We start from the raw sequence: 13,521 nt of genomic DNA on the forward strand, positions 1-13,521 counted from the left end.
AAAAAAAAAAGTCACTTTCCTGATGCAGAATACAGATTTAATTAATTTCCAAATAAGCGAATAATGAACTGTAAGTGTATGATGTGCAAGAAAATATTTTGAACATATGAAATAGTACTCACAGATTTTATAATCAAGATGTTGCCTTTCTGGTTTTCTGAAAACCACAATCCACAGTTATGTATACTGTTTGTAGGAGATGGATTCTGTCTCTCTTTATTTAAACTGATTTTGGTGCTCTGATGTCTCTCCTGCAGGTTCTGTCTAACGTGCTTCTGATGCGCTCTTGTTTCCACAGGCCAAGGCTGCAAGCACAAAGGAAGTTTGCTCAGTCCCAGCCAAACAGTCCCAGCACAACTCCAATAAAGATAGTGGAACCGTTGTTACCCCCTCCCGCCACTCAGATTTCTGACCTCTCCAAAAGGAAGCCCAAGACAGAAGATTTTCTTACTTTCCTCTGTCTTCGAGGTAGGACTCTTGCAGCAGCCTGGGGGTACAATCTCATTCAAAGAATAAGCAGCAGCACCACGTGCTGCATAGCAGCTATACAAACGTCCTGGTGTTGTGCTATACATATATTATATTTTATATATTATATTATATTTTTATATATATATATATATATATATATATGTGCATTTCAGCTCCTGCAATTTGAGTGTATCTGGAGAAGGAGCATTCAAGTTCATGGTTGTAAAGACCAGAAAACAAGGCTGGTAACAGTGCAAAAGGAAATTCTTTTAATTTTTTAGCACTCTGTTACCTTGAATGGATTTTCCTCTAGCTCTCTTACCCACTCTCATTTGACTGTAAACTGAAGAAGTACTTAACTTTACCAAGTAATTATTCCTGCAGTGTGAGAAATCTGGTTGGAAATTCTGTTTTTCTGCCAATTTGCTGTCTTTGCTGTTCAATCTGGGTGATGCTTTTCATCTGATGGAGGATGGAAGTATTGCCATTGTTCTTAATCATAACTGCCCTAAAAGCTGGATTGTTACCATGGTAATAATTAAAGCATGCTAACTGTTCCACTGTGCAAACTTAGTGAAGACAAGGTATCTGAAGTTGTACTGAGAGATATCTCACTTTCTTAGCTTATTTCATAGCAGTTGCCTAGGCCTAGCTGGAGCTATATAGTGCCATTACTGGTGTATGTCTTCAAGCTTGCATGGCAGAGTTGGGGACCCTTGCATGAGGTATGGCTAAAAGGGTAAGCTAAAAAAGGACAACTTACCCTGGTGGTGGTTTTTGTTGGGACTCTTCTTGCTCCTGTGCCCCAAGTCATGTCCTGAAGACAGTGTCTTTCATTTAAACCTTAACTGTTACGCTGGATCTTGTGGTGTGTTTCTGTTTTGGCAGATGCCCTCCGTCCCCTATAGCTAGTTGCTGCTCTGTCCTTGAAATGCTGGCGTGATACCTCTTGCTGTTATTTTGTTGTGAAAGCAAAAAGCGTTTATTACAGATCGAGCTTGTCTGCAAAAGTCTTCCCTAAGGGATTGAATCCTTCAAAGCTAGTTGTTCCCACTTGTGTTTAAGCTACTGTTTCTACTTCTAAGGTCTGTGTTGTGCCTGTTAACAGCACTGGTCAACACCACCTGTAGCTTTTTCTTTTTGCCAAGGCTGTCTTGCTGTAATGCAGAATGGATTTCTTTTTCTTTCTTCCTTCTATTATTTTTTTTTGTTTTTTTGTTTTGTTTTGTTTTTTTGTTTTGTTCAGTGAGGTATTGAGGTATTAGAGTTGTAACATCTTTAGAGTAGTAACTTATTTAGACTTTGGTCTAAAATGTAGCCTCGTTCCTGTTGGGACTTCTGGTAAAGGGTATGGGTGGAAAGGGTTGTTATCTTGCTTTAGTGTTTGTTTAAAGGATTGCAAGGAGCAGAATTTAACGGAGTTTAAAGTAGCATCACAGTCCTCTGAAATTTAATCTGTGGAAATGTATTTCTAATTTAGTCTGCTGTGAGGTTGATCGGTCTGTTGGCAGCATGTCACTGCTGTGATCTGGGCCAACTGCCACAGTTGTTGGTGGGAAAATTCAGAAGGGTGTGTATGTGTATGAGCACACATGGCTGCATTCACACGCTTGTTTCCACTGCTTGCTAACTAAGCATGTGTTATTTATAGCTTTGAAGGCACTTGCACTTATAAAAAGGCAGCCTAAGTGGGGATGTGACTTATCTCTGTTTTCATTTCCTACTGTCTCTTAGTGTTCTGCTCTTACAGTGGAAACACAAAGCATGGGTACTTTTGTCCTATTTCAGTGCTTCATTCAGAAGGTGTTTTTTTTTTTTTTATTATTTTAATCAGTGGCTGTTTAGCTCTTGCACCTGTAATTTTCTTCTTTGTTATTCATCTGTAGAATAATTGATGTTTTGTACTGTCAATTAAGGACTTGCAATTCATTCTAATTTCTTCAGTAAGCAGAAGTACTTGTATATTTCAGACAACACAGGCATTCAGTCGCTCAGATCCCAATTATAATTATGTTAAAAACCAGGAGAGAAAATCAGCACCAGGAGTGCCACACATGGCATGTTCTTCATCTGGTTAAAGAGGCTGAAGAAAACCAGACAGAGGGTCTGTCAGCCTTGCGTTTCAGCACTCACAGTGTAGCTCCATCCCCCATCGTACAAAGCCTGTGAAGAGCTAGTAGAAGATGGGGAGAAGTCTTAGACATGTGGTACCAGAATGCGTTTCTCTGGAGAAGCAAAGGCTGTGACATGGAGGGACAGGGAGTGTGGTGGTTGAGATTGGTGTTAGCTTCTGTTTCTGAACTGTTGTGTCTCTTGAGGCAGTGCTGGCTGCTTGTAATTCTGCAGACAGTGGTGGGCACTCTTGATGTCCCTGTTGTAATAAAGCCAATGGAAGCTGATTCTTCATATGCCTGTGGGGAGTTCATGCAGCAGCCCAATGGTACATGCAGTTCCGAAAGGGACAAGCAAGTAGCCTCCAAGGACACTGGCCAGCTTGTTTTGGTGGTGCTCTTCCAGTGGTACCTGGTGAACTTGGAGAGAGAAAGAACATCTTGCTTAGACTTCGCATCAGAAAAGCTTGTGCTTTTTTCAAAAGGGATTGCTTTGTTTTTCAACCTACGTGCTATGTTTTTATTGAAATGCTGAGGAGTTCGGAATTCCTTGTGTTGCCACAGGCCACGTGGTTATTCTGACTTCTGTGCAGCCCTGGCACTAGGCATTTGCGTGAAGTGAGACAGAGGCACATGAAAGTGTGCCACATCACGCATGAATTCATGGTGATAAGATGCAAGTTCAGATCCTTGGAAACTGTTTTGTAATAAGTGTAGTAGTGGTACGATGCCAGATAGTGAATCTTCATATTTGTGTGAATATGTATATTTTTTAAAATCAGGACTCTGAGGTCCTATTCCTCATCATCATAGTCAATATGTTCGTGGCCAAAGCATTGCTCCGGTGGGAGAGCGTTCAGCAGGACCAGTGGGGAAACAGCTCTGTGGTTACATATCTCAACTTATACCACCACACCCAGCAGCAGTGTCACAGCATGGTGGAAATTTGTGGCACCGCATCAGGTTGTACTTTCATTTTCCATTTTTAAACAGAGAAGTGTAAAATTCACAGCCACAACTAGGAGTTCACTCTTCAGTACTTTGTGGGGTTTAATTCAGGCAGCAGCAACTGAATTCTATGCACAGTGGAGCAGGACTTTCATGCCACGGTTTGGAAACGTGGCCTTTTATGTGTGCAAGCTACAGTATTTAGGAAGAAGAATCCCATTTAACTGGGTTTCAACTATGTGCCAGAAAATCTAATGCTCCACGGCACTTCTATTTATGTATGTATTTATTTATTTAAAGCATTCTGTAATTTCAAAGGGAGGTAATTTAGCCAAGATGACCTGCTTGATTTCATTATCAAGAATACTAGGGGCTTTAAACATATTTTTAATTAGAGTTTGTTTTTTGAACCCTCGATTTGACAATGCAATGTGCTAATTACTTCTTGTAAGGTAAGCAGGGTAAAATGAAAAGCTGTACCAGCTGATGAGTATCTGTGCATCCAGGAATACGTCCAGCTGACCAGATTTGGCAAGCCCCATCTTCTCTGAATGATTTTAAAGCCTTCCTCCTTTTTCATTTTCATTTATTTTTTAATTGTGACCTAGAATTTCCAGCACAAGAAGGAAGGGAATAGCGCAGATATCTCTGAAGTGTTTGTCTGCAGTGTTCTTATCTTTAAATAGCTTATTTGAAGGAGCCTGTATGCCCTTTGCCAAAGGCTTAATTAGTATCTTTCAGCAGTGTGTGTAGATACCGGCGTGTCATCTGCTGACACACAACAGCATTCACTTTTACGTTTGTTTTTTTTTTTTGTTGCTTCTGATCAAACTTTTCTTAATAGCTTCCTTTACAGTGCATTTAAGTTGCCTTTATTCTCCATAGTCATTTACAGTTTTAAAATATTGCAATTTGAGTAATACAGAGCTAAAAAGGGAAAGAGAAGGATGTCCCCCTGAGAAATGGATCTTTGGCAAAAGGTGATAACAGAAAGGCTATGATTAGGAGCCTACATTTTAAAAAGTTTTCCCATGATCAATTTTCTAATTAAGTCAGGCCTCTGGGAGACCTACATGCTAGAGAATTTCAGGGATTCCTAAATAAGGATAATTTAATTGAGATCTCACAAATCGAGTTTTCAGACTATTTTAACTGAGAAACATGTGACTGTTCCTTGAGCACTGCAATGATTTAACAACATAATGATTTATTATTATTGGGCAAAACCAAAATAGAAAACTTTACTAACAGCATGCTTGTCCAAACTTCAGAAACCAGAAACTTTTTAATCTCATTGATGCAGTCCTATTGCAGTTTGTTCTTGGAGACCTTGTCTTTCTCTTTTTTTTTTTTTAACCACCTTGCTTAGGAGGTAAGCTTAGGGATCATATATCCAATATTGTCTCTCCTGTCTTGTTTTCATGCATTGCCTTCATTGAGCAGCCTCTGGGGCTTTTTTAGGTACCCTTCCAGAAATAGATTGGATAATGTGTGGATGCAAGGCAAATGCAAGCATGACAGGCCTGCATGTTTGCTCAAGGATTGGGTAGAGGAAAGTTTCCGAAATACATCCTTGGTGTCCTTGAGAGTCAAAGATTGCAGCATCAGTAGCCATTATTTGAAGCATCAACATTCAGAGGCAGCACATTACAACCATGTAGTCGTGCTCATCGGGTTGGGATAAGCACAGTAAACAGCACAGGCACTTGATTGGGATGAAAGCAATGCAGTGAAATGCTGACACTGTCCAAAAATGTAAGGTTTTAAAGGCTTTGCAGTCTAGGCTAGTTTTTGTAATTCCAAAGTAATAGTATAACATAAAGGCTTAGGATGATTGGCTTTAAATGCTGGAGGAAGACATTTTACAGGTTTTGAGTTGTTAAATCATATGGCGCTTGAGACTGAAATTTTAGGTTGCACTGAAAATGCAAGCATAAGCTCTGGTGTGTAGAGTCCTCATTGCACAAACCATTTAATAAAAACAAGATTGCATTTGGTGTCTGTAATCTCACTATTTTGAAGTTCTATTTTAAGGTTGGGGTGGCATTGAAACATGAAAGATCCTTTCTGTGTGTGGGATGAAAGATGCATCAAACATGCAACCGTTTAGTCTGCTTATGGAGTGTGTTGCTCCCATAGTGATTTAAGACCAGAGGAATTTAATCAGGGCAGGCATGGAGAGGGTGCTCTGTGTAAAGCAGAAAGTACACAGAGGCTTCTCTTTGCTAGGGTGGGAGTACCACTGCAAGGCTGTCCCTCCAGCTGTGCTGCAGTGATAATACACCTTGGCTGACCAGAGAGGTTAAGGAGCTGGAAGGGTTACTGGAGGCACAGTGGAGCAGCCTGCATGTGCTACAGCTCAATCAGTGCCTTCTCTGGCTCCTCCTGGTTTGAGACCCCTTTCTGATGTTAATGATTCCAGTATTTACCCCTGCAAAAAGCCACAGGATGAAATTAGCTTGTTGAAATGGGAGACTAATCTTGTGGTTTGGTCTTTGTGTTTGCCAGAGGCTCCTCTGAGTCTCCAGGCAAGCTGCTTAGCTCTTCTGTAAAAGGAGGATAACGTTTAACTCTGTGTACAGGTATTGGTGGAGCTGGATGTTGATTATGAATAAGGTACCGATGTAAAACCTGAGTTCTGTGGTTGCAGAAACCACGCTTCAAATCCTAAGGGCCCACAATTCATAGCCAGGTGGGTAAACTCATGAATTTTGGCAAAGGGGATTCCTGCCCTTCCTTCCCACCAGCAGTGTGTGCACATGGTTCGGCAAGCTGCGACCCTGTGGGAAGGTTCAGTGCTCCCCAAGAGGTGAGTTTTGTGCAAGTGATGAGGCTGAGGATCTCTAGGGATTGAAAAATAGCCTGGCAGTTCTTTTTGGAATGTCAACACAGTGATTGGGAATGTACAGACATGTCTTGTTTGTGGTGGAGAGGTTCGTAAAGTCAGGGGTTCAAGTGTTTGTGGCAAGAATTGTTTTTTAGATTTGCCTCCAGAGCCAGCCAGATGCGTGGAGGTATATTGCTTTGAGATTGTCGTGTTCTGCTTTGAAGTTGTCAGATATGAATTGTAGATGTGAGAAGCACTCTACTTGTTTTTTATTATTCAGTAGCCTGTCACTCTGGTGTGTGTTTTGTTAACTTTGGAAAGTGAACCTTCTATTTTTCTCCTGAAAATTCACGTGTTCCCCTCCCCTTATTGTATTTCCCTAAGAAAGGAACCATTTTCTTTTGATTTTGAGTTTAGCTCTACTGCTCTGAAGAACAGACCAGGAAGAAAATGGGCTTTATGTCATCACAGTGGCCATTACATTGGCCATAACACTAAGCATTCTGTGATTTGTGCAGCGGCGTGGCAGACACGCTCTGAATTGTTTGTTTACGAGCTCAGTTTTGTTTCTGTGGTTGAGATGGCCTTTTCCTCCCTCTTGTTCAGGCACGGCAGAGCTCCCTCTGGGGCTGTTCCTGCAGGTGGAGTGAGATAAGTGAGATACAATTGCTCTTTACTATAGAGTTTATGTAGTTCATTCTCTTTAAGCCTCGCTCTGTAAAATGGCCATAAAGCGTGGGCATAAATTACATTTATTCGCACTTCGGGGTCTTTACGCTGTCCTGTCAAAATGTAATAAGTAGGATGTATAATAAATGAGAATCAGGCCCTAAATTTGAAGCACTGAGATGGCAGAACATCGGAGCGTTTGGGAGGCAAGGTTTTTCCACCTGTGAACAGCCCAAATGGGGCTGTGTGTCAGAGGGAAAAGCCAAACCTCTGGTCACGGCCTGTGGAGCTTGGCATGCACCATGTTTGTCAGGGCAGGCTTTAGTCCCTCATACCTTAACCTGCCTTGTGCTTAAATCATTCGGATGGCTTGAATTGCTGTAAGAGTTTTCCAAAGCACATCTGGGTTGCGTTTAATTGCTAGGAGAAAAAATGGAAGAGTTGGAGAGAGAGCTGGTGTAAATAATTCAGGGAGAAGAATCCTCCCCGAATTTTACAGAAACCACAGCCCAAATTGTAGAGAAGGCTCTTGGATTGAGAGGATTTTTGTTGTGGTTGTAACATACCACGGTTTGAATCTTGTCCAGATGAAAACATTTGGTTTGTACTTCAGTAAATATTGCAGAAAAGCTGCCAGCTAATTCTGAAGAGTAATGAAATAGTGCTTTTGGCAAAGCGTGTGCACTTTCCATACTTCTGATTCCAGTCTTCAGTTCCAGATCTGGAGTTTTTAGTATGTTTTGCTAGTCCAAGACAAAAGTTGATGTAATTTAACAAGAAACAAAACATAAAGTAATTTAGGAGGACAAATTACACATTTGTCAAATTAAAAAAAAGAAAAAAAAAGAAGAGACCTCATTAGTCAAATAAAGTGTTTGAAAAAGAGAATAGTTTATTCCGTTAATCAGGCAATTGTTGCTGAGTTCAATGCATCTGCACATGCAGGTTGTGTAAGCATCAGTCGTGCCTGCTGTTAGTAGCAGGCTTGCATTTTGCACGTGCAGATAGTAGCACCTTTCCCAGAAGGCTTCTAAAAGCAGCACTGTGACTTAAAAATCTGTATTTTGCTTTGTACTTATTTTTGTACAAGAATCAAACTGTTGTAGCAGAGGACACAATACATTTGTCAACCTTTCATATCCATTAGGCAACATTTTGTGTATAGTTGCAGTAATTGTTTTTCCTATATGGTTAGGTTTTCTTTGTGTTGCTCGCACACAATAGGAGGGGAGAGAAAAATACTGGAGAGAATTTCAATAATGAAACTGCAGATACATGCAGAAATAGTTGCCAACAATACTTCAAAACTCATTTTTTTAAATAACTGAATATCCTCCCTTTTTTTTTATTATTTAATAATAACTCATAGTTATTGTATTGTAACCCTGATGAGTGAATTTAAAAAAGAAAAATCACCATGGCTGATTTTCTCTACATTTCTCACACACAGTGGTATCCCACCACACTAGGGGTGAATCCTGCTCTGGCATGTTGAGAGACAGGCGATTTGTTTGCTGGCTGAGCTTTTTGCATGGCTTGCAGTCCGATGGCAATTTGTTAGTCTTGCAGAGCCAGCTTTGGTGGCTTGGCCCTCCTGGCCTCGGCGGTAGTGCTTTTGTACTTGGCTGTGAGATAACACTGCCTCGTTTGTTAACCAAGGAAAGGTGGGTGGCACATGTCCAGATCAGGCAGTGGGTGGACGGCAGTGTCCGATAGCTACTGCTGATCAATAAATGGTGTACTTCCTGCTTTACTGTAGTTGTTGCTATTTAATTTCAGTCCTTCTCCCAGCATTTTCCTGTTCCCATTGCTTCAGCATCCTGTGTCACCTGGTAGCTTACCTCTCCAGTACTTAAAAGGAGATTATAAAAAGGGGAATTAACTTTTTACTCAAGTAGATAGTGACAGGATAAGGGGGAATGGTTTTAAGCTCAAGGAAGGAAGGTTTGGGTTGAAAGTTGGGGAAGTTCTTCACAGAGAGGGTGGTGAGGTGCTGGAACAGGCTGCCCAGAGAGGTTGTGAATGCTCTGTCCCTGGAGGTGCTCAAGGCCAAGTTGGATTGAGCCCTAGGCAACCTGGCCTATTACTGGATCTGGAAGTTGGTGGCCTTGCCTGTGGCAGGGGGATTGGAACTTGATGATCCTTGGGGTCCCTTCCAACCCAAGCCATTCTGTGATTCTCTGATCCTCTCTTAGCATCTGTGCCCCACTCTTATTCTGCTCTGCTGCTCCATGCCCTTTCTTTTGGCTTAATTTTTCTGCCATGTTTTCTTTTTCCCACCAATCACACTGTAATAGCTTCAGCCAGTTCTTTGGTGACGGCATGTGCTTGTAGGCAAATAGGGATGCAAAACAGATCAAGTGTCTTGCAAAAAAGTGCAGTTAGAGACCATGTGCCTAGACATCATCAAGACAAAATGTAAAACATACAGCTCCTACAGGAGATTGGAAACATACTGTGTTTCATATTTTGTTTAATAACAAAGTGATATATTAAGCTACACGTTCAATAAGAAAAAGTGTGCATAGAAATTTTCCAAATCTTGAGAACTTTTAACATTTCTTTGCCGTTACAGTATTTATTAATGGACTTTCATTTCCTTAGCCTGGGATTTTAATCTGAATTGGTTCCCTGGTCTGATTCACCACATGGCCCCATAAAAAAAATTGCTCTGACCAGCCAAGGTAGTGGCACAGGAGTTAAGAACAAGAGCCAGATGGGGTACATGCTCTCCGAGACCAATTTTGATGCCAAGAAAAATGTCTCAGCGGTTCCTTGGAGGAAATTTCTTCTCAACTTATTTTCTAGATCTTTGTTTTCTAGATGACCATCAGGTTTATCCCATTTTCCAGACACCTGTTGATCTGAGTGAGGCTGAGGGTTCCTCACTTTCCCCAGGTGCTGAAGTGTTGGCTCCTGGCTCTCCACTTTCATCCGTTGCACTTCTTGTGGTAGCAGCTGCCTGCACAAACTGGAGACTCCCAGCACAGAAGGAGACTTGTAAAATTCAGTGCAGCTGCAGGCTTTCATAACTCTTCTGCAGATGTTCTGCTGTTTTCTTGGGGATAGAAAGTGAGGAAGTAGGCGTTGCATATTTAGAGTTCCAAGACCTGACGTGCGCCAAATCCTGGGTGTAAATATCCACAGCACTCCTCTTTTTTGCTCTTTGTTATCAATTAAGTTCTAATGTTGCTCTTTAGATTGCCCCATGCAGGCTTTGAGAATTGTGCTTTGGTTCTGGAGGAGATGGCTTCTTGAGAAGTTTGTCTCTTCTCAAGTCTGTGTGCAGGACAAACACTGTTCTTAACTACAGGTGAAGACAGGCAAAATTTACAAGGAAGGGTCATATGTTTTATTAGACCAGCTGGTGGAGATTTTTAAAAAAAGGACTTCTGAGTGCATTTGCCAGATCTCCAGTGGTTGTAGACCTCCATGGCTACAATAGTGCTACCTACTGTTGTTTATACAAGTTAGCCACTTTGAACAATGGCAGGCATTCCCTGCAGAGGTGGCAACCAGTGCACATCCCTGTGCTATCTCAGAGAGGAAGTGGGATAGATAGGACAGGAATATTTTTTTAATAAGAAACGTGAGCGGTCACCTAGCTATGTGGTGATAAAAATAGTTTCAATATAAAAAGCACGCAAGAAAGCTTAAAGCTTTTAGATTTTTGCAGTGTCTTCCATCCATAATGATGCTCAAATAGAACACAAATGCCTGAGTATAGTGTTTTCTTTTTCTTTTTTCTTTTTCCTTTCTTTTCTGTTCAGCAAGTCAACTTTAATAAATGTGTAGGAAGAGCCTGGGGGAGGAGGAGGGGAGGAGGTGACCTGGAGTGAACAGCAGCTTTTCTGAGGTCTCATATTGCAGAGTGCTTAGATCAGTAAAATGAAGACTAGCAGGACTCTCTGGTGTTATTGGACGTTGCAAGTCTAATTTCTCTGCAAATGTACTCTCCAAACAGTCCCAGCTGTCCAAGGAATGCAGTTTAGCCATTGTTGTTCATAGGTCCTGATTGGAAAGAATTAAAAAATATCGTTCTAGCTGAAGAGGTATGTGCTGAGATTGCAACAATTGAATACCAGGAGCTAGGTAAAGTTTCTATCTCCTACATGGGTTGGGTTAGATCTTTCTAAGCAGAATCACGTAGTACTGGACTTTATTCTCCACCTTCCCAAAACGAAATAAAAGAAGAAGAATGAAGATGGCTGTTGTAACAAAACATTTGTGTTGCAGATGATAATTTTTTTTTTTACTGGTAGCTGTTGAAAGCAGCTGACCAAAAAGGCTCAGGGAAGTCTTAGGAAAGACAATGGAATAGACAGTGTCTCCCATTGAAGCGTCTCAGGAGGATGCAATTTCTGGAAGTATTTATATATCTAATTATAATAGATTTCAGTCTGTGTTTGAACCTAATTTTGAGAGATGCTCACAGGAACTTTTATTGCTGTTGCTTGTTGATGTCTCACTGCACTGGCAGTGTCAGACACTGGATCCTGATTACAGGTGATAAACAACACGAGCTTGCAAAGCTGGTAACTTCTGAATCTATACCACAGACCTGGCTACTTACATGGAAGAAGGACAATTTATTTTTCAGGCAACACCGCCCCAGTGCGACTGGTTTGTAGTCCTTTAGTTGGTTGCTGCTGAGACTAAAGCTCAATCCTATAGAGTGTACCATAGAGGTTGAGAGCAGAGGTCTTCACATGTGTGAATATCCATGTGGCTTTACTGCTATTAGCTCTGCTTTGAGGATAGCAGTGCCCCATTTCTGTGAATGCCAGATGTGATCCCATGCTCCCCTTGAAATAGCCACTGTATGTCCCTCTGCAGCTCTGCCTGTTCCCTCCTTCCTTCGGTCTTTCCTCTTATTTATTTGAAGCAGATGTTCCAGTGGGTCAATTTCATTAGCTGTTGGCAGTGGCAACACCAACCATTTGAAACCAAACAAAACACAGAATTGCTGTTTGAAAGAGCTTTAAGCCAAAAGTGTTTGCTAAGGATGCATCAGGCAAATAGTCACTACCTTGTGTTAGTCTGTACCCAGCTGTCTTTTTCCTTTGTCTTTAGTTACAAGGGAATTTGAAGTCCTCATTCTACACTTCTATAGATTTTCTATTTCTTCCCATTCTCAATTCAAAAAAAAAAAGTCTTTCTATGAGTAAGTAGGAGGCTCCTAGGATGCCTGCCCTTCCTGGAAGTGCTCCCTGACATCTGGGATAAAGGAAAGTATCTGTTGGTTGTTGATGGTCTTTATGCATTTTAAAATAGAGTGTTATAAGTCACATCATGTCTCCTAGTGCAATCCTGGGAAGCCTGTACGCTTGCACAACATGCATGGAATAAATTTTGTGCACAAGGTAGATTTAAATTACCATCCTGTATCATTGTTAGACTTGTGGGTCCTCGCTTATTTCTCATTGAATTGAGTGGTGTGTCTTATTTTGCAAAAACAAGGTGTGTTAGGGGAAACGTGTGAAGTAGAGAGGTGAGAGACAAGATCCTCATGAGGAGCACAGTGGAAATCAAGAGACCTTCCCTGTTTTCTGTCCTTTGCTAGGGACTTGCAAGGCAAATTCAAACTTCTCATTGTGTCAGTTTTTCTCTTTGTGTAAGACAGGACCAGAATATCGTAAAGCATTGTGCACAATAGTAGAGGACTGCAAAGGACTGTAATGTTTAAATGCTAATATTTTATCATACTAAGAACCTAAAAATGTTGCTGGGGTGCAGGTTGGTTTGTAAATGCTCCTTTTTTCTTCTGTTTGGAAGGGCAGTAAACTTCTACTTCACACATTAAGACTTCAGTAAGGCACTTAAACCTGCACTTGAAATTGAGCATGCACATTAGTCCTTTTCTGAATACACCTATTAGTTAGGACTTGTAGCAAGACTGCTTGTCTGAAGTATGAATAGAATGTGCTTTTTTGAAGGGGGGGAAACCTGCTTTTCAAGCACGTATATATTCTGCTGGTAGAAGCAAATAAATAAAAAAAGACTCCAGTTAGTCATGTGCTACTGTGACATTCCATCTCTGGGTCCCTGTATCTTGCTGTGCACGGCACTCAAGTACAGTATGATCAGCATGGTTCAGTAAGTGAATGCAGTGATGCTAATGAGCCATTTATTTCTAATGATCAGGTTCTCCAGCCCTGCCCAGCAACATGGTATATTTTGGAAGCTCTCAGGATGACGAGGATGAAGAAGAGGAAGAGGAGGAGACAGAGGACACAAAAACAGCCACAAACAATGCTTCATCATCATGCCAGTCAACCCCCAGGAAAGGAAAGACGCATAAACAAGTTCCAAATGGGCAAGGTAAGTCCTTAATAGTGCTGTTCTCCTGTGCCGCATAGTAAAGAAACTTAAGAACTGCATATGCTTAATCCTTGTCCATCCTTCTGGACCTGAGTGATTTTTCACATGGACATAATAGGAAAATGAAATGAGATGCAGTGCTAGAGTCTTCTGTTTTAACCTGTTTTTTTTTTT

The 13,521-nt window shown here is 41.2% G+C and overlaps 1 protein-coding gene across 1 annotated transcript in view; it reads left to right on the plus strand.

The window, feature by feature from the left end:
* Positions 1-13,521, plus strand: part of JARID2 (jumonji and AT-rich interaction domain containing 2) — a 117,376-nt gene that overhangs the window by 57,173 nt on the left and 46,682 nt on the right. The window contains 2 exon segments of the mRNA XM_010708321.3: positions 299-468; positions 13,171-13,347. Coding sequence (XP_010706623.1) covers positions 13,194-13,347 — 154 coding nt within the window. The 5' untranslated portion in view covers positions 299-468; positions 13,171-13,193.

Source organism: Meleagris gallopavo, chromosome 3 (genome assembly GCF_000146605.3).
Source record: "Meleagris gallopavo isolate NT-WF06-2002-E0010 breed Aviagen turkey brand Nicholas breeding stock chromosome 3, Turkey_5.1, whole genome shotgun sequence".
Lineage (NCBI taxonomy): Eukaryota > Metazoa > Chordata > Aves > Galliformes > Phasianidae > Meleagris > Meleagris gallopavo.